This window comes from Peromyscus leucopus, chromosome 19 (assembly GCF_004664715.2).
Source record: "Peromyscus leucopus breed LL Stock chromosome 19, UCI_PerLeu_2.1, whole genome shotgun sequence".
Classification (NCBI taxonomy): domain Eukaryota; kingdom Metazoa; phylum Chordata; class Mammalia; order Rodentia; family Cricetidae; genus Peromyscus; species Peromyscus leucopus.
Genome location: NC_051079.1, coordinates 67,803,108 through 67,823,511, shown reverse-complemented (window position 1 = coordinate 67,823,511; position 20,404 = coordinate 67,803,108). Strand labels below are relative to the sequence as shown.

At 47.4% G+C, this 20,404-nt stretch overlaps 2 protein-coding genes across 6 annotated transcripts in view; one reads left to right on the top strand and one right to left on the bottom strand.

The window, feature by feature from the left end:
* Positions 1–1,310, bottom strand: part of Slc66a2 (solute carrier family 66 member 2) — a 37,922-nt gene extending 36,612 nt beyond the window's left edge. For 3 of the 5 annotated variants that reach the window (XM_028872002.1, XM_037197218.1, XM_028872005.1), the window contains exons 1-2: positions 1,205–1,310; positions 405–741 (exon numbers count right to left, since the gene is read on the bottom strand). In XM_028872002.1, coding sequence (XP_028727835.1) covers positions 405–607 — 203 coding nt within the window. In that variant the 5' untranslated portion in view covers positions 608–741; positions 1,205–1,310. Of the gene's footprint in view, positions 1–404; positions 742–1,119 lie in introns of all 5 variants that reach the window. The other 2 variants (XM_028872003.1, XM_028872006.1) reach the window with 1 other exon arrangement.
* Positions 1,311–12,851: 11,541 nt separating this feature from the next.
* Hsbp1l1 (heat shock factor binding protein 1 like 1) lies at positions 12,852–19,635 on the top strand. Its single transcript, XM_028871999.2, has 4 exons — positions 12,852–13,068; positions 14,330–14,396; positions 15,871–15,965; positions 19,421–19,635. The coding sequence occupies exons 1-4, from the start codon at positions 13,018–13,020 to the stop codon at positions 19,424–19,426; spliced, it is 219 nt and encodes a 72-aa protein (XP_028727832.1). The 5' UTR covers positions 12,852–13,017; the 3' UTR covers positions 19,427–19,635.
* Positions 19,636–20,404: the final 769 nt, after the last annotated feature.

The window sequence follows — 20,404 nt, the reverse complement described above, 5'->3', positions numbered from 1 at the left end:
CTCTCCCCACAGGCGAGCCTGGAGAAGATCCTGTTACTAACTCACTTTATTAATTTCTCACCCTGGCACCCCACTCCACACACTAGAAAGGAAAGGCAGGGAGGGATTCAGGAACTATGCCCAGAGAAAGGCCTCAGGGTGTATCAGACAAAGGTAAGCTCCAGTAAATGAAAGAGCAGATCTGGAGATATTTGACTCTCTGCTCCAGCCCTGCCAACCTTCCTGGAAATGACGAAACCTAGTAAGTTCAGTAACAGCTCAGGCTACTCAACACCATCGAAGCATACGCGTCTGTTCTTCCCGAGGTCTTTCAGGGGAAGACAGCTCCAAGCTGCCACTTGAAAACCCCAAGAACAAAGCCATCTCTCCAGCAGCGCTCCCGGGTAGGAAAGTCCTGAACTTACCAGAAGAGTATCCGTAAAATATTGGCCACCAGTAACACCAAGCACACGTGGGTGGAGAAACCGTCGGCGTTCTGAGTCCTCCGGATGTCTCGGTACTGAGGGATGTATGGCACCACCCCTCCGAAGACCATGGCCCCAGCGGCCACCCAGGAAACCAGCTGGTGCAGCGGGACCAGAAGCCAACCCAAACCTTCCGCTTCCATCGCCAGCACCGAGGCCGCGCTGCCAGCCAGCGGCGTCCACCTGGTCCAAGCTCCTTTGCGCTCCCTGAGTCCACAGGCTGACTGTCACCTCCACATGGCCGCCACTATCCTGCGCAGTCAGCCACCATCCCGACCTGGAACGGGGAACAAAAGGTAAAGCGCTGACAGGAGCTGGACCAAGACGCACCTGTGCCAGACCTGGAGTCTAGGCAGGGCCTGGGAGCTTTGCGCTCTGCACCCACAGCCTCCGAAGCCCAGGATCCCAGGGGCGCGCTGCGGGGGTTCCCGGCACAGCCAGGACCGGTCCTGCGCCCAGGAAGGCTGGGGAGCTGGAGATGCGCGCCTGGCCCTTGGCCGGCCTCCCAGAGACTAGGAGCGCGTACCCCCCGGGTTAGGGGAAGCAAGGGGTGCACCGCCCCAGAGCGGAAAGCCCCGGGGGTGACACCGCCCCAAAACGGGTACAGCTAGTGGGGGGAGGGGTGGACGCGTGGCCCAGCGGGAAGCATAGCAACCTGGACCCCGAGTCCTCAGGTTCCCCAGGGAGGCTCCGCCCCACAGCGAAGAGCAACCAAAGTGAAGTGAATCCACGACCCTTACCAACCACTCCGCGCTGGTCGGTCCTTCTGTCCCTCAGTCCCAGCCAGAGGAAGCCCCGCCCCATGACGTCACAATGGCGGGCACGCCCACTCCAGGATCCCACGGCTACCCCACTGGGTCCTAAAGCGCGCACTGCAGGGTAGGACCGAAGTGGTGGCGGGCACTCAGCTCTGTTCTGCTGTGTGTGTGTGTCCTAGATTAGGAAAAATTCTACAGGGAGGCGCTTTCAGGCCAAGTGACCACGTGAACCTATCTCCAGCTAACGCCGCGCTCTGGGCACAATGTAGATGTAATAATGCCGAGCCACTAACAGCTGTGAGGATGAGATACTGGGTGTTGAAAAAAGAGCTGTCACAGTAGCCAGCTCTTGGAGGCCTAGGACGCCATCCTCCCCTGGATCCTAGAGGTCTTTAAAATCCTCTGAACAATCCTACGAGGGGCTGACAACCCTTGCTCAGGATCGGAGCTTGGAGCCACTCACTGACGACCGACTATAGGGCTGGCGTCAGCACGCTACAATTACTGAGCCTCCATATGTGAGGTCAGTCCCGCTCCGGGTGCTCATTTACTGGAAAAGAACATTGGAATTCCCAAGTACGTCTCTGACCTCAGACGGACCGTGGTAGGCTGGGCAAATTGAACCAGAAGAACCTGCTGCCCTGCCTGTCAGGTGTGACCTATGCAATGAGGCGCCAGATGAGAAGGTGACCGCAAACAATAGGAAACATATCAAAGTCTGCCTGGCGTCGTCCTTCTGCAGAGGAGGGGCAACATGAGCAGGGCAGCCCCCGCCCCGCCCTGCCCCGCCCCCGCCCCGCCCCCAGAACGCAACTGACCCCCCACCCATCTCACCAGGTGGTGCCCGTTTCCCAGCTGGTTCGTTTTGTGGTAAATCATTATAAGACTTACCGAAGAAGATCAATTCCAAAGGAGCCCGATTGTCCAGGGGCCAAGAAGACACAGGAAGTGCTTTTCCCTCCAGCAGAGCCCACAGCCCCCCAAGCCACTTCCTGGATCAACACACTCAATACTGAACACCAGGAAGGAACAGGAGGGAGAAGAATAAACAGAAGGAAGCCATGGCCCGGCTGGGGGAGGGGGAAGTAGGTGTGCCTATTTTGCACATGCTCAACCACTCCCCCACCTCCACCCCCACCCCCACCCCCCGGCGACTCCAAAGTCTCTAAGATTCCTTTGCCCCTTTCTGCCACCCCCCCGCCCCCGACTCTCATGATGCATTTAAGGGGTTACATATGGTCACCTTGTTTGTCCTGAATATCCCAGGGGCCGTGGACACACAAGGCGGGGCTTACTGCTCAGGATGTGCCAGAGGCACCTCCAGGAGCCCAAATAAGTGCACACAATCTTGCATTCTGGTCCAGTACTGCACACCATGGCGGTCTCTGGTAAGGCAAGGTACCATCTGCAGAGGTGTACATGCTTTTTAACATCACCATATTTGGGTTCTGAGCCCTTGGTCTAGAGTATCTGTGTGCAAGGACCCTTCCGTTCTTGCCAGGTGCTCCACTAGTACCCCAATCCTCGAATTCCCAAGGAAGAAAGCCAACCGAGCAGTGCAAGGCTGAAGAATGGCCCCCAGAGATGTCTTACCCTAATTTCTGACAGTTGTGCAAGCTGTCGTGTGTGTGTGTGTGTGTGTGTGTGTGTGTGTGTGTGTGTGTGTGTGTGTGTAGGGGGATCTTGTTTTTGCACGTGGGACTGCATTAAGCATCTTGAACTGGACCCATTCAAGATTGGGAACTATCCAGGGAGCCTTTAAGTACAGTGGCATGCATCTTCACAGGAGAGGGCAGATTTAAAAAGACACAGAAAAGACGGCCAAAGCAGATGGAGCAGAGAGAGTTCAAAATGCAGCCTTGCAAGCTGAACTGAGCCAAAGGTAATCTATGATCCCAGTATGTGGGAGGTTACCCGTAACTCAACACTGCATTTTAAAAAAGCATACATTACAAAGATATTTCAACTGTTTTTAAAAGAAACCAAAATACACTCAAATAGTTACCACCAAAAGAGTTCTTTTACAAAAATTTTAATGATAATTTCAATAATACAGAAAGAGTAGTAGGAGAGGATGGGAGGGCAAGATAGAGAAGGAAACATGGGGAGGGATAACTAAACTAAAGGCTGTTGGGGAACATTATTTTAAGGTGTCTTACTTTTGTTTATGTTGCATTTGTCAAACTCTGTGAAGCTGTGTTACTGTGCCTGTCTAAAACACCTGATGGCCTCATAAAGAACTGAATAGCCAATAGCAAGGCAGGAGAGAGGATAGGTGGGGCTGCCAGGCAGAGAGAATATATAGAAGGAGAAATCTGGGGAAAAGGAAAAGAAGTAGCGAGAGAAGGAGGAGGACTCCAGGGGCCAGCCACCCAGCTACACAGCAAGCCATGGAGTAAAAGTAAGATTTACAGAAGTAAGAGAATGGGAAAAGCCCAGAGGCAAAAGGTAGGTGGGATAATTTAAAGTTGAGGAAAACTAGCAAGAAATAAGGCAAGCTAAGGATAGGCATTTATAAGTAAGAATAAACCTCCATGTGTGATTTATTTGGGAGCTGGGTGGCGGGCTCCCCAAAAGAGAAAAAAGCAAAAATAACAAAAGGCCTTTTGAAAAGCCATGTAGAAACCTACTAGAGTATAGAAGCTTCCTGAAGTAAATACATCTATAAAAGTTTAAGTGGAATTACCCTATAATGGGGGTTCAATATCCCAGCTAGACATTACACAGTACCAAATTAAACTCTACCAGAAATTTATCCTTTTGAGTTTGTCGGCCAGTGTGGTCCCATAGACCTCCTCCCACCCCAAACATTGCAGGCTGTTGCCAATACTATTGGTTACCCCCAGAACTTGATAGTCAGATACGACATAGTTGTGTCATAGGACATGAAGAAATGTGGCCGGTGGAAGCTTCATCCCTACTGGCTGGTGTTCCTAGTGCTATGCGCCCTGCAAGCTGCAATAAGGACGTGCAAAGCCAGACGTGCACACTAGTGCAACAGTGATGTGAACGGTAGAGTACTCAGAATTCATCCATGTTCGAAAGGGAGGTTGGCCCCTCGGAATCAGTACCGGACAAACCCAGACACCAAATTCTCAGCACCATGGAGGGCGAGGCGGGTGGAGCTGAAGAGGCGTCTGTGCTGGGGTGAGTTGGTAAGTCCTGATTGGATGTATTAGCCAAATGGTGAATTTTGGTTGTTGGACCCTGGTGTTTTGTCTCAGGAACCAGTCAGTGGCCAAATAAGGGACTAGACCCCAGGGGCTAGCTTTAGGCATGTAACATTTTTAGCAAGGGAAAGGAAAAGTGTAAATGGGCAAAACCTGTGTGCAGTGTTTGCCACGCTGGGGCCAGTGAGATCCCTGCACTCTTGCATTAGGGAAGACATCAGAGCACTTCCCCTTTGGAGTAGTTTGACCCAGGAGCAAGCCCGGATTTGAATTCTCTCCTTCTCTCCCCATGTCTTCCATCTCTCTCCTGTCTGCTGTTACAAGAATCTGACTGTGCCAGCATGAATGCTGGCTTGTGAATCTCTCGTCTGTGTCTCTGTGTCTCTTGGTAACAAAGGGCTTTTGCTCTGTTTCTAATGCACAGAAAGAATTATATGGAAAAAGAAGGAGAGATCCTTCACAGAAATATTTTTTAGTTTTACCTATTTTTATTTTATGTGTGCATCTGCGTAAAATTAAAAAAGAATTTGCCTGTGTGTATGTCTATGAATCATGCCTGTGCAGTACCTGAGGAGTCCGGACAAAAATACTGGAATCCCCTTGAAACTGGAAGTTACAGACAGTTATGAGCCACCATGTAGATGCTGGGAATTGAACCAGAGTCCTCTGGAAGAACAATCAGTGCTCCTAACCAATGAGTCATCTCTCCAGCCCACTTATCAGAGTCTTTAATGGGGTTTTACTACTGACTCAACTGACCCAGATAATAATCTGTATGCTGTTTCCAGCATTTATGGATATTTATTGTATTAGGTTGCTTTCAACTTATTACTGTTTTCGGCATTTATTACTATAACACATGTATATACACACATACGTTATTCTGGGTGAAGGACATGAAGGATGTAATTTAAAATTAAAGCTGGGTGTGGTGGCACACGCCTTTAAGAGGCAGCGGCAGGTAGATCTCTATGACTTTGAGGCCAGCGTGGTCTAGATAGTAAGATCCAGGATACCCAGAGGTACATAATGAGACCCTGTCTTGAAAAACAAAGCAAAGAAACAAAAAAGATTAAAGCTATTTTTTAGCTTAGATTACATGATTACACGAGAAATCCAAGTCAAGTGAGGTTGGTTGTTACAGTGTCCTCTTAAAGACAAATGTGGTGGTTTAAATAAAATGGCCTCCATAGGCTCATAGGGAGTGGCACTGTTAGGGGGTGTGGCCTTGTTGGAGTAGGTGAGGCCTTGTTGGAGGAAGTGAGTCACTAGAGGATGGGCTTTGAAGTTTCAGAAGCTCAAGTCTGGTCAGTGTGTCACAGTCTCTTCCTGCTGCCTGCAAATCCAGATGTAGAACACTCAGCTACCTCTCCAGCACCATGTCTGCCTGTATGCCAACATGCTTCCTGCCATGATGATAACGGACTAATATGATGTTTTATTTGTGCTGAAATGTGGTGATATTTTATTTGTGCTTTAATAAATAAAGCTTGCCTGGAGATCAGAGGAAAGGGAACAGCCATTATAAGTAAACACAGAAGTCATGCAATGTTAGCACACGCCTTTAATCCTATCACTTGGCAGGCAGGATCTCTGTGTTCAAGGCCACACTGGAAACAGAGCCAGGTGTGGTGGCACAATCCTTAAATTCCAAAACTAGTTAACCATGGAGGTCTGGAGGTCTGTACAGACAGACAGGAAGTGACAGAGCTGTGTAGGAAGAGGAAATGATATAACAACAGAGAGCAAATCAGAGGGCAGAACAGCAAGGCATATGTGTGTGGGTAGACAGGAAGTAACTCGCATTTGGAAGCTGCGGAGTTGGTGAGGTGAGGTTAGCTGTGGCCTTCCCTATTTCCCTGATCTCTCTAAGGCTTTCACCCCTATATTTGGCTCCATGGTTTTTATTTATTAAGACCTTTAGAAATTCATCTACAGACTAACCCTCTGAACTGGATGACAGCCCATATTAAATGTTTTCCTTTATAAGAGTTGCTGTGGTCAGGTTGTCTCTTCACAGCAATAGAAGCCCTAATTAAGACAGCAGGTTAAACTGGCTGAGTACACAGTAGACTAGCAGTCTTAAATCTTTAATGGACCTCAAGGTCACTATCTAGACCAAGCTGGCCTCCAAGTACCAGAGATCCACCTGCCTCTGCCTCCTAAGTGCTGAGATTAAAGGCACCCGCCACCACACCCAGCTTAAATTTCATTTTTATTAACTTGTCTGTGAGGTCCTGCAAAAGTTCCGATCTTTTAGAATGTAAGAGATATTTTCATAATAATGTGTTGACAGTCAGTAGCCAACGACGTTTTGATTGGATTTACAGCCGACTCCATGGATGGAACTCATACCTAACACTGTTAATGAGGCCAAGAACCTGACACTAGATAGGTCATGGATTCTAGGAGAATTTACTGTGGTTCTGAATCTGTGATTGTGACCCCTTTAGCAGTTGACTGACCCTTTCACAGGGGTCGCCTAAGAGCCTGGGAAAATACAGATATTTATATTACAATTCATAACAGTAGCAAGTTTACAGTTATGAAGTAGCAATGAAAAATTTATGGTTGGGGTCACTACAACATGGGAAACTATATTCAAGAGTCACAGCATTAGGAATGCTGAGAACTTGAGCACAGATGGAACATTGTGCTAAAAGAACACAGTATAAAATGATTCCTAATAACATATTGCTCTAACCATAGGCTGGCACATTTCTCAATACTCATTAGAGAAACTTCTAGCAGTAGATGCCAATTTACACAGAAACTCAACAACTGGTCAACATGAAAAGAAGGGGATTTGGAATGTTCAGCCCCAAATGCATTCGTTGTCCACATCCTTCCCCTCCCCTCAAGGCTCAGGGATGTGTGTGGAGAAAGGCGTGGGAAGATAGTGAGGGCTAGATGTGGTGAATGACTTCAGGAAACCGTGTTTTCCAGGTACTGGAGGGCAGATGCGCAGACAAACCCAGAGAGACCACGACAGCATGCACGGGACCTTACAAACCCAAGCCAGACAAAATCCCAGAAGAGAGAGCGGGAGTGGACACAACGTCCCACCCCTTGCCAAGGAGGTCTTGCCACCTGACGGCGGCGGCGGGGTGAGGGAAAGTCAGCTTCCTTCAGCGGGGTGACCTCGGCATGTTGACCACATTCCATGAACCGGGCTTCCTAAGTTCTTCCTCCCTCCCCCTCTCTCTTCCCTTCTTCTCTCCCTCCTCCCCTCCCTCCCTTCTTTCCTTTCATTGGAGAGAGAGAGAATCTGAAACTGGGTGGGTAGGGAGGTGGGAGAGGATCTGGTAGGAGTTGGGGAGGAGAATGAAGTGATCAAATTATATTGTATAAAATGCTTAAAGAATTAACAACAACAACAACAAAAACCATTTTTAAGGTTGCATGAGAGTCCCCTAAACATGCCAGCAACAGGGTAGCTATACATGGGTGTGAATGAACATCCAGTTGCCCACAGGCAGCTGCTAGCCTATTACCAGGCCCTAGAACCAGAACCCTTCATTGCTGAGGGCCAGAGGGCCGGATAACAGCTGGATGTGCCAGCAGGCACCCCTCCCCCAGCTTCCCCCGGCCTTGGCTTGCCATGAAGCACTCACCTATCCAGATAAAATACATTTTCTAATTGAGAGTTGGTTCCACATTCTTCTGTGCAGTGGTCTGCATCTTCCATTGCGTGAATAGGAACTTGAGTCTTAAGCCTATTTTCCTGAGAACCGCAGGATCTCCGTGACGGGGGGGGGGGGGGGGGGGGGGGGGGGGGGGGGGCGCGACAGCAGGGTAGCAGGGAGGAGTATGGGGAGGACTCGGTGTTGATGGTGCAGCAGAAGCTGTTTCACTCTTCCTTGTTCTTACCGGGTGGGTGACTGTCGGGCAGAAGAATGTGAGACCCCTCTGGACATGACCCCTTTCGGAGGATCCTCAGCTCTGTCTCACAGAGCAGGTAAGTAGTGGGTGCCTCTAATTCGGCCTCTCACGCCCTCCCTTCTCCACTGGTGCAGTTTTCCAGTTGCATTTGTCTTAAACCAAGCAAGTAGAAAAGCAAGATTTTTAGTAATGGCGAGTGGCGCCAGGCAGAAAGACCAGAGCAGCGCCACGCCAGGTGGGCGCCACTATGATGAGCAAGTATGTGGTGGAGAGATGGGCGAGAAAAAGAAGCGCAGCATCCATGATCTGTGGGGAGAGGCAGAAGTGAAGATGCAATGGCAGTGAGGAGCTGGCTGGTAGAGCCTCCTCTCCACCTGTAAGGCCCAGCAGCGTGGGTCCGGCTTCTGTCCTGGCCCAACACAAGGAGGCTCCTCTCTGTGCTCACAAGCAGGGCTCTGCATGTGGCTCCTCAGTGATGGGAGAAAGGAGGTTGAGAGTTGCACCGAGATGTTGGAGAATATTATTTTAACGTGTGTTACTTTCATTTATGTTACATTTGTTTAACTCTGTATAGCTGTGTTACTGTGCCTGTCTAAAACACTTGGTGGTCTAATAAAAAACTGAATGGCCAATAGCTAGGTAGGAGAAAGAATAGGTGGGGCTGGCAGGCAGAGAGAATTAATAGAAGGAGAAATCTGGAAGAGGTAGAAGGAAGAAGTAGCCAGAAAAGGAGGAGGGCGTGAGGGGCCAGCCGCACAGCTACACAGCAAGCCACGGAGTAAGAAAGAATGAAAGGTACACAGAAATAGAGAAAGATAAAAGCCCAAAGGCAAAAGATAGATGGGATAGTTTAAGTTAAGGAAAGCTGGCTAGAAACAAGCCACGCTAAGGCCAGGCATTTATAATTAAGTATAAGCCTCCACATGTGATTTATTTGGGAACTGAAAGGTGGGCCCCCAAAAGAGCAAAAACAACACCATCAAGATGCATTGCTTTAACCCCGTGTCTTGATCTTGACCCCAAGAACTGTCTCTATTCCATCCCAACCACATCAAGGACATTGCCACTCTCTGCAATGGATCCACTTCTGGAATGTTCCTCTGAAATATTTCATGGTCCCATAGTTCTCTCTGCTTGTGCCTCCTGTATGTCCCACTTTCATATTAGAGAGGGATCATGAATACCCCCCCACACACACCACAAGGGTGCTCTCACTCCTCTCTTGGGGAGCCTGTCAGGTTTCCTAAGGGGTGTGCCCAAGTTTTCTCCAAGAGAACCCCTGGAACAGGCTTTTTGTCTACCTGACCTCCAAGTCTCTAGAGGGGCCTGGAGGTCTTTGCTTTCATAACCTACTGGACTATACTTTATCTAGATGCCACTTGGCTCTGCTCTGGGTTAGTCTGGAAACAGAGCCGAAATATCCAGTGAGGCTAGGTCAGACATGGGAGCCTCCTGAGAGACCTCGCTGGTGGGGAATAACCTCTGCTAGTCTGCATATCATCCTAGGCTTCTGTGGTCCAGGCCCTGCTTGCTGATTGCTATTCTTATGTCATCTGCAATGTGAAAAGCTAAATGTGTGGAGGATGTGTGCATCCATTAGCTTGAGCCATAACGAGGCTCTGTTACGGCTTGGATTGAACTGAATCTGGCTCCATGGTGTCCACCAGTTAACCAATGGCCTGCCTGAGGCTGGCTATGCTGGCAGAGGATGTCAGAAACACTATTGTATGAACTCAAAAGGCCCAGGGGAGTGAGGACACCATTGTGAAACAGCCTCATGTCTTTAAGGTAACTGGAAGACCATTTGTTCTGGGCTGTGACAGACTGAAGCCAGGCCAGCCAGGTGAAGCCCGCCCTGCCAAACAAAGCCTTGGTCTTATCTCTCCAGAAATATTTCCTTTTCCTCCTTAAAGTAGCTCTAGTGAGTCCTGAGCTTTGAATCTCCAGTGCACTTCTGAGAACATCCTGCGTTAGACTCTAGGTCCCCAGATCTCCTTACAGCTGTCTGCAAAGAGAAGTCAGCTGCTGCTCCTGCTGCTGCTGCTGCTGCTCCTGCTGCTGCTCCTGCTGCTGCTGCTGCTGCTGCTGCTGCTGCTGCTACACAGGCTGACTCACGCTGCTTAGACTGACTGGAGCCATGCAGGGCCAGCTCACACCCCTCCCTACTTGTCTTAGGGTTTCTCTTGCTGTAAAGCGACACCATAACCACGGCCTCTTTTATAAAGGAAAATACTTAATTGAGGAGGCTCGTTTACGGTTCAGAGGCTTAGTCCATTATCATCATGGCAGGAAGCAAGGCAGCATGCAGACAGCTATGGTGCTGGAAGAGGAGCTGAGTCTTTGGGTCTTACATCTTGACCCAAAGGCAACAGAAAATGGTCTGTCTCACTGGACATGGCTTGAGCATGTATGAGACCTCAAAGCCTGCCTCCACAGCGACACACTTCTTCCAACAAGACCACACCCACCCCAACAAGACCACACCTCCTAATAGGGCCATGCCTTTTGGGGGCCATTTTCTTTCGGACGACCACATTACTCTTAGAGTTCAGTCTGTACTAGTCACGGCAGCTTCTGTCTCAGTCCCTTTCAGGGAAAGAAAATTAGACAAAGACTTAAAAGGACATTGTCTTAGTCGCTGTTCTAATACTATGAAGAGACACCATGGCCAAGGCAACTCTTATAAAAAAGGAAGCATTTAATTGGGGGCTTGCTTACAGTTTCAGAGAGTTAATCATTATCATCATGGTGGGAGCGTGGTGGCGCACATGCCCTGGAGAAATAGCCGAGAGCTACTTCCTGATCTGCTGGTGGGGGGGGGGATTGGGGGGAACTTGTGGGGGGAGGGAGGGAAACTGGGCTTGACATGGGCTTTTGAAAGCTCAAAGCCCACATCCCAGTGACATACTTCCTCCAATAAGGCCACACCTCCTAATCCTTCTAATTCTTTTAAAGAGTTCCACTCTTTGATGGGTAAGCGTTCAAATACATGAGCCTATGGGGGCCATTCTTATTCAAACCACCACAGACCCAAAAGGCAAACTGTCTATATTTTTAAAATTTACCATGTAAACACACATTCATTGATATGTAATTCACATACTATGAAATTCACCCAAATAAGTAACCCAATGGTTTTTAGTATATACACAAATTGTGTAGCCATTACTGCCATCTAATGTCAGGAAATGTGTCCCTCAAGAAGGAACCCCTTACCTATGAGGCAGCTTCTCCCCCTCCCCCTCCTCACACTGTAGCAACCAGTAAGGCACTGTCTCTGTGACATTCTCAGTCAGTTACTGATGTTTCTTATAATGGAGTGGTTGAATAGAGGACCTTTGTTTTTGAAGTTCATTCATGTTGTATGTACCAGCCTTACACTCCTTTGGTTGTGGAATGGTATTCATGTGTGCACACACCTCATCTGCTTGCCCATCAGGTTATTTCCCCCTTGATGCTTGTGAGGAGTGAGTCCTGCTCTAAAAGGTGTGCATGTTTCTGTGTGGGTGTGGGCTGCTGTGTCTTGCACACACCCAGGAGTGGAATGTAGTTACGTGGTGAACCCTGTTTCCCTGTATTTTCCAAAGGGGCTGCCCGAGTCTACATTCCCCCTGGTATCCGCATGGGTGTGGAGCAGGACTCATCGTGGGTGCTGATGGTGATCAATGGTGTTGGCTGCCTTTGCCTGTAAGGCCACGTTCTGTTTAAGTTTCAAAGTTTTATTTACTTTTATGTGTAGAGTTGTTTTCATGTCTGTAAGCACACCATGTACATGCAATGCCTGCGACGGCCAGGAGAGGGCACTAGATCTCCTGGAACTGGAGTTACAACCCGTTGAGCAGCCACGTGGTGTTCTTGGAACCAAACCCTAGTCCCGGGAAAAGCTGCAAGTGCCCTTAACCAGTGAACCATCACTTCAGCCACCCTGCACTGCCCCCATCGGTTCAAACATACACAGCACCCCAGCATCCGTGTGTTATCTCTGCGCTAGGCTCTCGAGTATTGAGGTGGCCTAAATAGACACAATCTGCTCATCCTTCCGACCTTCAGCCCAAGGAGTGCAAACGTGAAAACAACACAGGCAACTGATAAAAAAGCATGGCCCTGGGAAGTCATCCACAAGGTGATCACAACTCAGACCTAAAAAAGAACAGGGGTCCTGAGATCTTGTTTCCAGACCCACAGTGAAATCAGACTTGAGCATCAGTGGAAGCCATTCAGCTCTGAAGCTGACATCTTTAGATCTTCAGAAATGACAGATTTGCAGCAACAGATTCAGTTGTTCAGTGAGGTGTGCCATCGGCCGCTGGCAGCTGTGTGGTACCCAGTAAGAGGCAGCACATCATATGAAAGTTTGTACCTAGACAGAAGCCAGCAAAGAGGGGAGGGTCACTTGCTGTTTGATGGGTACTGAGTGTGAGGCCAGAAGGTCTGGAGATGGAGGGGCAGAGTAGGTGCACTTAATGCATTGCACTGTGCATTCGGAAGTGGCTAGGGTGCTCACCATCCTGTCGTGTTTACTGTGCCACAGTAACAAGAATAAATAAGTACCGACAGAGTTCCTCCCAGGTCACCTCCTCTGAAGGATGAGAACACGCAGCAAAGCCGGATTGGCCGGCTGCCGGTCCGGTCCGCACCTGCCCCCGCGCTCGCTCTCTCCGGGTTTGCCAGTGCTCAGCCCAAAGCGTGACACCCGCTGGGTCTACCCAAGACCCAGGACCCCAGACTGCTTCGCCAGTGCAGATGGACGCCCGGGCGCCGGAAGTTCCTTGCGGGGACGTACTGCAGAATGCGGTGAGTGACGCGTGCCCTAGTGCTCTGTGGACTGAGGTCGCCGACTTTAGGGTACTGGAAGGGATCGAGGCCATAGCCATAAGGGGTCTGGGGAACCGAAGTCGTGAGCCAAAGAGGTAGATGGCGGACGCTGGGCAGCCAGGGATGAAACTTGTTCCTACAGACCCCGGATCCTTGTCCCATACGGTACTCAGCCTCTCCCCTCCCCCACTTCAGTCCTGTCCTACGTCCCTAGCCATCAGAGTCCTTTTCCCTTCCTCCAGGTCCCGCCCCCACTTCCCAGATCCCACCTACCCCTCCTTTCCCTCCTAAAAGCTCCGCCTCAAGCACAAGCCCCGCCCCATTCCTTCCCCCTCTGGTGTCTTCTCTGGCCACTGCCAAGGCAAGTCTGTCTCCATGACAGGTCCTTACGTTCGTCCCATTTCAAAGAAAAATCTGCTGGAGTCCACTTCATCTACATTCTTCTGAAAGGCCACCTGCCATAGGGAACCAACCTACACAAAAGAGCGCAGGGCCCAGGGTCCAGGACCTGCAGTTCCGTTGGTAGGATGGGCAACCAAAGGTGTTGGGACAGGGATCAAAGCATCAAACAAACCGAAAACCTGGCTGTCACCACTATTAAACGGCCAAAGCACAAAGTGACCACCGGCCTTTGATTCACCCTGGACTGAATGATTCCTGTGTTAACATCTATAGTGAGACAACTTAGACCTCCGCTCTCATGCTTTAGATCTTTTCCATCATAGTGCTCATGATGGCTGTAATCCCAATGTTGGAGAGCTGAGGCAGGAGGATCTGAGTTCCAGGCCAGCCTGAGGTACATAAACAGACCCGGGCTCAAAAAACAAAACAAAAAAAAAGCGCCCTGCACCGTGGGGAATAACTTACATTCCCAACACTGTCAGGCAGAAGGAAATCACTGAACACTGGAGACCAGCTGGGTCCATAGAGTTCCAGCCCAGCCAGGAATATATAGGGAGGCTCTGTCTCAAACAACACAACCAAAAAACAAAACAAAAATCAATGGGCATGTATGTTTAGGTACTCCATGATATTTACAATGTCCTACACTAATAATAAATACCTTATTCAGCTGGGCGGTGGTGGTGCACTCAGGAGGCAGAGCCAGGCGGATCTCTGTGAATTGGAGGCCAGCCTGGTCTACTGAGTAAGATCCAGGACAGGCACCAAAATCTACACTGAGAAACCCTGTCTCAAAAAAAAAAAAAACCTTATTCAGTTACCTAAGGTTCATTTTCAGGCAGAAAATCTACTTCAGGAGCTTGAAGACCACTTCCGAACCCTGACTACGACGTTAAACCTCAGAAATATCCTTTCCTGGTCTTACTAAACACTGTGAAGCCTTTGGGTGGTCTCTGATAGTGGTGTCTGATTGTTTACACACAGCTTCCCAGAGTTTACATTTGTGCTTCTGTGTGGCATCGGGGTGCATTAAATATTATTCGCTTGTCGCAGGCTGCTTCCTGACTGGCTGGCGACGCAGGGCATTTGAATGGCCAGTACAGAGCTCAGAGAGCAGAGGCCCAGCTCTGGCTGAGGGACTGCTTGGCAAACCTAACTGAGCCAGCCTGGTCTGTAGCGCAGACTCCGCAGCAATGGGGAATCCGAGAGAGCGGTGTGGATGGTCTCTGGCAAGGAGACATTCCTAGGACATGCCTTCCATTTGATTGGAACAAGCCAGTCAGTGTTTTGACTCAGAAGAATGAAATCAGCTAGAATTGAATGTTCAGTCCCAACTCCACATGTCGGTGAACCTCTGTATATTTAGAATGGCCAGTTGGGACTTGGCAAGTGTCTGAGTGACTTGCTTAAACTGGTTCTGTGATGGTTCTACTTGTGAGCTTATTGGAATATAGTTGCTTTATAAAATTTAAAAATAAAATAAAAATGTTTACAGTTTGTGTAAGTCTAGGGTAACATCTGCCCTAAGACTTGCCCAATCTAAGGTGTTTTTTTTTTACATGATTAAATTCACTTTAAAAAATCATATTAAGGAGATAAAGGGACAGCTCATCCATTAAGAGCATGTACTGCTCTTGCAGAGGGCCCAGGTTCGGTCCCCAGCACCCACACAGTGGCACTCAGCCATCTGTAACTCCAGTTTCAGGTCTCCTCAGGCACCAGGCATGTCTGTGGTGAACATACATACATTTAGGCAAAACACTTATACATAAATACAAAACACTTATAAATAAATAAATCTTAAATAATAAATCAAGTGAAGTGGACCATTGAAATGACTCAGCCTGGAAGAGCGCTTGCTGCCAAGCCTTAGTGCCATACATGGGATCCATCCTGAAAAGACAGAACTACCTCCAGAAAGTTGTCCCCTGACCTTCAAACCCGTGTCATTTACACACACACACACACACACACACACACATACACACACACACACACACACACACCAGTCATGCACACACACTAAGGACTTTTTAAAAAATAAACCACCAAGACGTTGGTTTTAAAAAGAACTAATTCCCATCACAGTTACACTCAGAGTTTGGCTAAAGCTTACCAAACTCGAGTCCTCAAGCCGATGAACAAGCCAGGGTGGGGGCTGTTTTCGAACGTAGTCCACAGCTGGAGGTAAAATACCATGTGCTGAGAAAAGCTGAGGGAAGCGTAATGACGCTGACTGTGGACAGCCTGACTTCCTCACTGAAGGCTGCTCTGCCACACGTGCCCAGGGACCTGTGCCGAGCAAGAGCCGGTGAAAGCAGGAACCTTCCATGAGTCGGGCTAACCGGACCATGTGTGCCATTCTCCTTGACATTGTACTGGAAGAAATGGGAAGTCGCATCGAGGACTTACAGAAAAACGTTGATGACCTAATGGTTCAAGCTGGAATCGAGAATTCTATCAAAGAACAAACGGTAAGGCCTGGGTTAAGACATGGCCTTGGTGTATCTTGACTTCTTTCACCACTATGTGAGTTAGTGTCAATGTGTTACATGAAAACTCTTCGGGACTAGTGAGAGATGCTTCCATGTGCTGTTTTACAACTAAAACATGGCCGTCATGCCTTCGAAGGTACATATTCCAGGTGGGAATGATCACCTGAAAATCCGATTTTATTAAAGTGTTTTCCAGCCTTACTCCGTAAGTCAGTTTATAGCCACAACACAAATCATAATGAGAGGCTGGGACTCCTGTGTGAGATAATATATGTGTTTGATCATTTAAAGAAGACAGATGCAGCCTGGCATGGCGGTGCACACCTTTAATCCCAGCACTCATGAGTTCAAGGCCAGCCTGGTCTATAGAGCAAGATCCAGGACAGCCAGAGCTACACAAAGAAACCCTGTCTCTTAACACATCCCATGAACAGCTTGGAGGATGACATTCAGCCTCTACCATGAAAGCATTCCCTTTCTAAGGAATTTTATTATTGAGGAGCAAATATGTGCTGCTTCAGATCTTAGACTGTGTGTATGCCCATGTGACATACATGAAGAGAGATGACTTTATAAAATACTTAGGCATGTTATGACATGGTGTTCTGAATATATACATGATTTCAATGAATGTTTTTTATGTTAGCATAAAAAATGGGTTTCATTGTGGCATTTTTATTTCATCTTTATGTCTAGTGTGTGTGTGTGTGTGTGCACATGCATGTATGTGATTACACATGTGCCATGGCAAGTATGTGGGGATCAGAGGACAGACAACATGTAGAAGCGGCCTCTCTTCTATCATGTGTCTACTAGGAATCCAACTCAGGTCATCAGGCTTGGTGGCAAGTGCTTGCACCCCGAGTCATCTCACTGGCCCCATTATGGCACTGTTATACACATACAACATTCTACTTTCTTCTCATTCACCCTCCCCGACCCCGCCCTTCAACTGCTGTCCCACACAGACATCGAATAATTTAGATACCTTTGTTTACTTGTCTCACAATCAATTTACCGTAAATTACCCCTCCTTATCCAGCTAAATCAGAGCTAGGTCACCTATCAATGATGTATATGAATAGTCAAATCAAGTAGCTTCAAAACACTGGAGAAACAAGCATAGGGAGATCCCATCCCCCAAACTCAAAATGACAAAATCAAAATAAAATGTCTGACTGGAGGCAAAACGTGCAGCTTTCCCTACAAAAGTACTACCAGACATGTCTCGTTCACCCAGGGGCCTCCAGGCACTGTGGACTCCCAACCTCCTACCCTCCCACCATCAAATCCCCATCTTTTAAGTCCAGGGCAATAGGGCGTCAGCGGGAACAGGCAGGCCTGGTTTCCCTGGTAGACTGGCTTGAGGGCTGCTCTGGTAGTCACTCTGCAGGCTGAACTTCCCAAGCTCCAGCTTCTGCATCCAGTGGGTTAAAAAACCAACCAGATGTAGGCTGAGACCTCGACTTGAGTGTTTAACTAATGGTCAACATTTTGCTTCCTTGGTGCGCACAGTCACTAAAGGCAACATGGCTGAGGCCAGCTAGCTATCTAAAAGCTATCAAGACCTTTTAGGTTTTACAAAGCCCTTTTTATAAAGGACGGAGTAATCAGAATACTTGCACCAATTTGTGCTTGTGGCACAGCCCTATCTGATGGGAACGGCAAAAGTCATAAGGCCAGCCGGCTGCTTGACAAACATCCAGCAGAGCTGAGCTGCGTGATGGCCACCATGCCACCTTTGATTTTTATCTTTACCTGTTGCATACTTGGAGCACTTTTAATATTTGTACAAGTTGGGGATATTGGACTGATGGAAAATTCCTTATGAATCATTTATGCCTTTCTCCCAGGAGTATTGCTTCTAATTGCTTCCCCAGGAAAGTCCTGAACATGCTACCCCTCCCACTTTTAGGGAGATATTCTTATCGACTTGAAGGTCTTCCTCATGCTTTGGAGGTTGTGACAGATAAAGAAGCCAGAGGTCTCTTTAAGAGGCTATGAGACATTTTTTAAACTTCTGTCTTACTCAGGATGAGATATTCAAAACAAAGTAAACTTAAAAAGGTTAACTAATTCAATGGGCTAGAGGAGTTGGCTGCAGATCAGATTGCAAACCTCTTCCCACTAATCACTCAGGCAATTATGTGACATGTATAGCAACATAGTCAGATTAGCTGGTTATCATGTCAGAATTTGAATAATAACTGCAGCAGCTTTGGCCTGGGGATTTTTCGTGGGCACTCTGACATTTAAGAGTTAATAAGGGGGCAGCCGGGTGGTGGTGGCACACGCCTTTAATCCCAGCACTCGGGAGGCAGAGGCAGGCGGATCTCTGTGAGTTCGAGGCCAGCCTGGGCTACCAAGTAAGTTCCAGGAAAGGCGCAAAGCTACACAGAGAAACCCTGTCTCAAAAAACCAAAAAAAAAAAAGAGTTAATAATATCCTGCTTGGGACATGACAATATGCCCGGGCTGGCTTGAAGATTTTGTTTTGGTCTAGCATCCTTGAAGCAACCAAAGCTACCAGCCTGAGAACAGGCTGTCATGTGCCTCTAGATTCTTAAAAATTGGGTTCTGGGTTAATGAGTAAAAATGATAACTCAGTTTATCAATGATGTCAAAACTTGAGGGAAAATGATTGGAAATGATAAATCTGCCATAATCTACAATGATGACTAAAAGATGAACAAGAAAAAGTGAAACACATGTCCAAAAACAAAAATGATATGATCTATGTTTTGAAACAATATAAATCTATTCCTGCTTACTAAATTTTGTATAAATAAAAAAGCACCCTGGCTGCTATTGAGTCAGGCTGAAAGATTCCCCCGACCATCATGCCTGGCTCATTCCTTCCCCTGCCAACTCCTTACATCCTCTGCTGGGACCTGTCCACCCCCGGGAATGGCTCCGGCATGCTTGCTCTTGGCTGGGGCTTTCACACAGGACTTCAGAAATTCTGCAAACCCTACACTTGTTCTCCGATTGGGGAGACAGCCCCACACCCTTACTAAAAACTCTTACATTTGATGGGGTAGGATTTTATCTGTGCTGCTAAATTGTACAATCTTTTCCAGCATGCAGTCAATGCAGAATTTTGCCTAGAAAGTTCCTGCCCCCTACACACCAGAGGACAGTGAGGTGGGGGTGGTTAATCACAGTGGCAGGCTCCATTCTGTGGCTCCGATGCCTGCGGAGTGCATGCTGTTCATTCAGTCCGAATTCTGGACCCACTGACTCTTAGCCAAAGAAAAGGAACATCTATCATTTACATATTTCTCTATACTGAATTTTACCTGTGTATAAATATTTAACAATTACTAGTAGTTATGGAATTTTATTGAAAACTACTCTTGAACTTATTTAACTGAATATTAATTAGTCTGTATATAAACCATGTAAGTAAACTAATCTTTCAAAATTCTCTTTCAGACCTGAAGATGTTAAACAAGTCACAGGAAACTGCTAAAATGGAATCTATACTGTTTGAATCATCTATGCAGTATGAATTTTCATGTCCAGATTTTAATTTTTTTTTTGAGACTTGAAATCAAACCCAGGGCCTAAAATGTAATAGGTGAGTGGCTACCTCTGAGCTATATGCTAACCCATTAAAAAGTAAAATTCATTTGAGCAAAAAAAAAAAAGACAAAAGCAATAAAATAGTAGCGTAATTCAGAAGGTGACTATTTACCAAAGAGGAGACTTGTAAATAATGACAAAATATTTTCCAATGCATATTTGTAAATCATGGAAGTAAAACATCCACTATATTAGTTCACATATTTTCCAAATTAAAATTCTACATTGGTTTTAAAAAAAATCAGTCATCTGATGTAGCTGCTTTTAGCTATTTTTATTTTTTGTTAATTTTTTATTTTTCTTACAATATATTTTATCATATTTTTCCCTTCCCCTTACTCCTCTCACATCCTCCCTCTCCCCTCTTACTCACCCGATTCCCTGCCCTTTCTTGTAGCTGCTTTTACTATTTTTATTTTCTTTTTAGTCAATGCGATGCTCTTCTAAGCATGTGAGCCTGTTAAATTTTTTTCTATTGTTTTGAGATTTATTTTTTTATTTTGTGTGTGTGGATGTTTTACTTACATGTCTGTCTGTGCACCATATGTGTGCAGTGTTTGCAAAAGGCCAGAAGAGGGTGTCAGGTCCCACGGAACTCGAGTTAAAGGTGGTTGCTAGCTGCCTTTGTGGGGGCTAGGAATCATTCCAGGTCCTCAGGACGAGCATCTGGTGCTCTTAAGGCACTGAGCCATGCCTATAGCCCCATAGGTATCTGCTTTTCCATGGCTATTCTAGCTCCCTCCTGCCAGTCACTCATGCCTTCAAGACTCAATGTAACATAGCCAGGCTAAGGAAACTCTGCAGCAACCAATCTACAGAATGAAGACCCCAGAA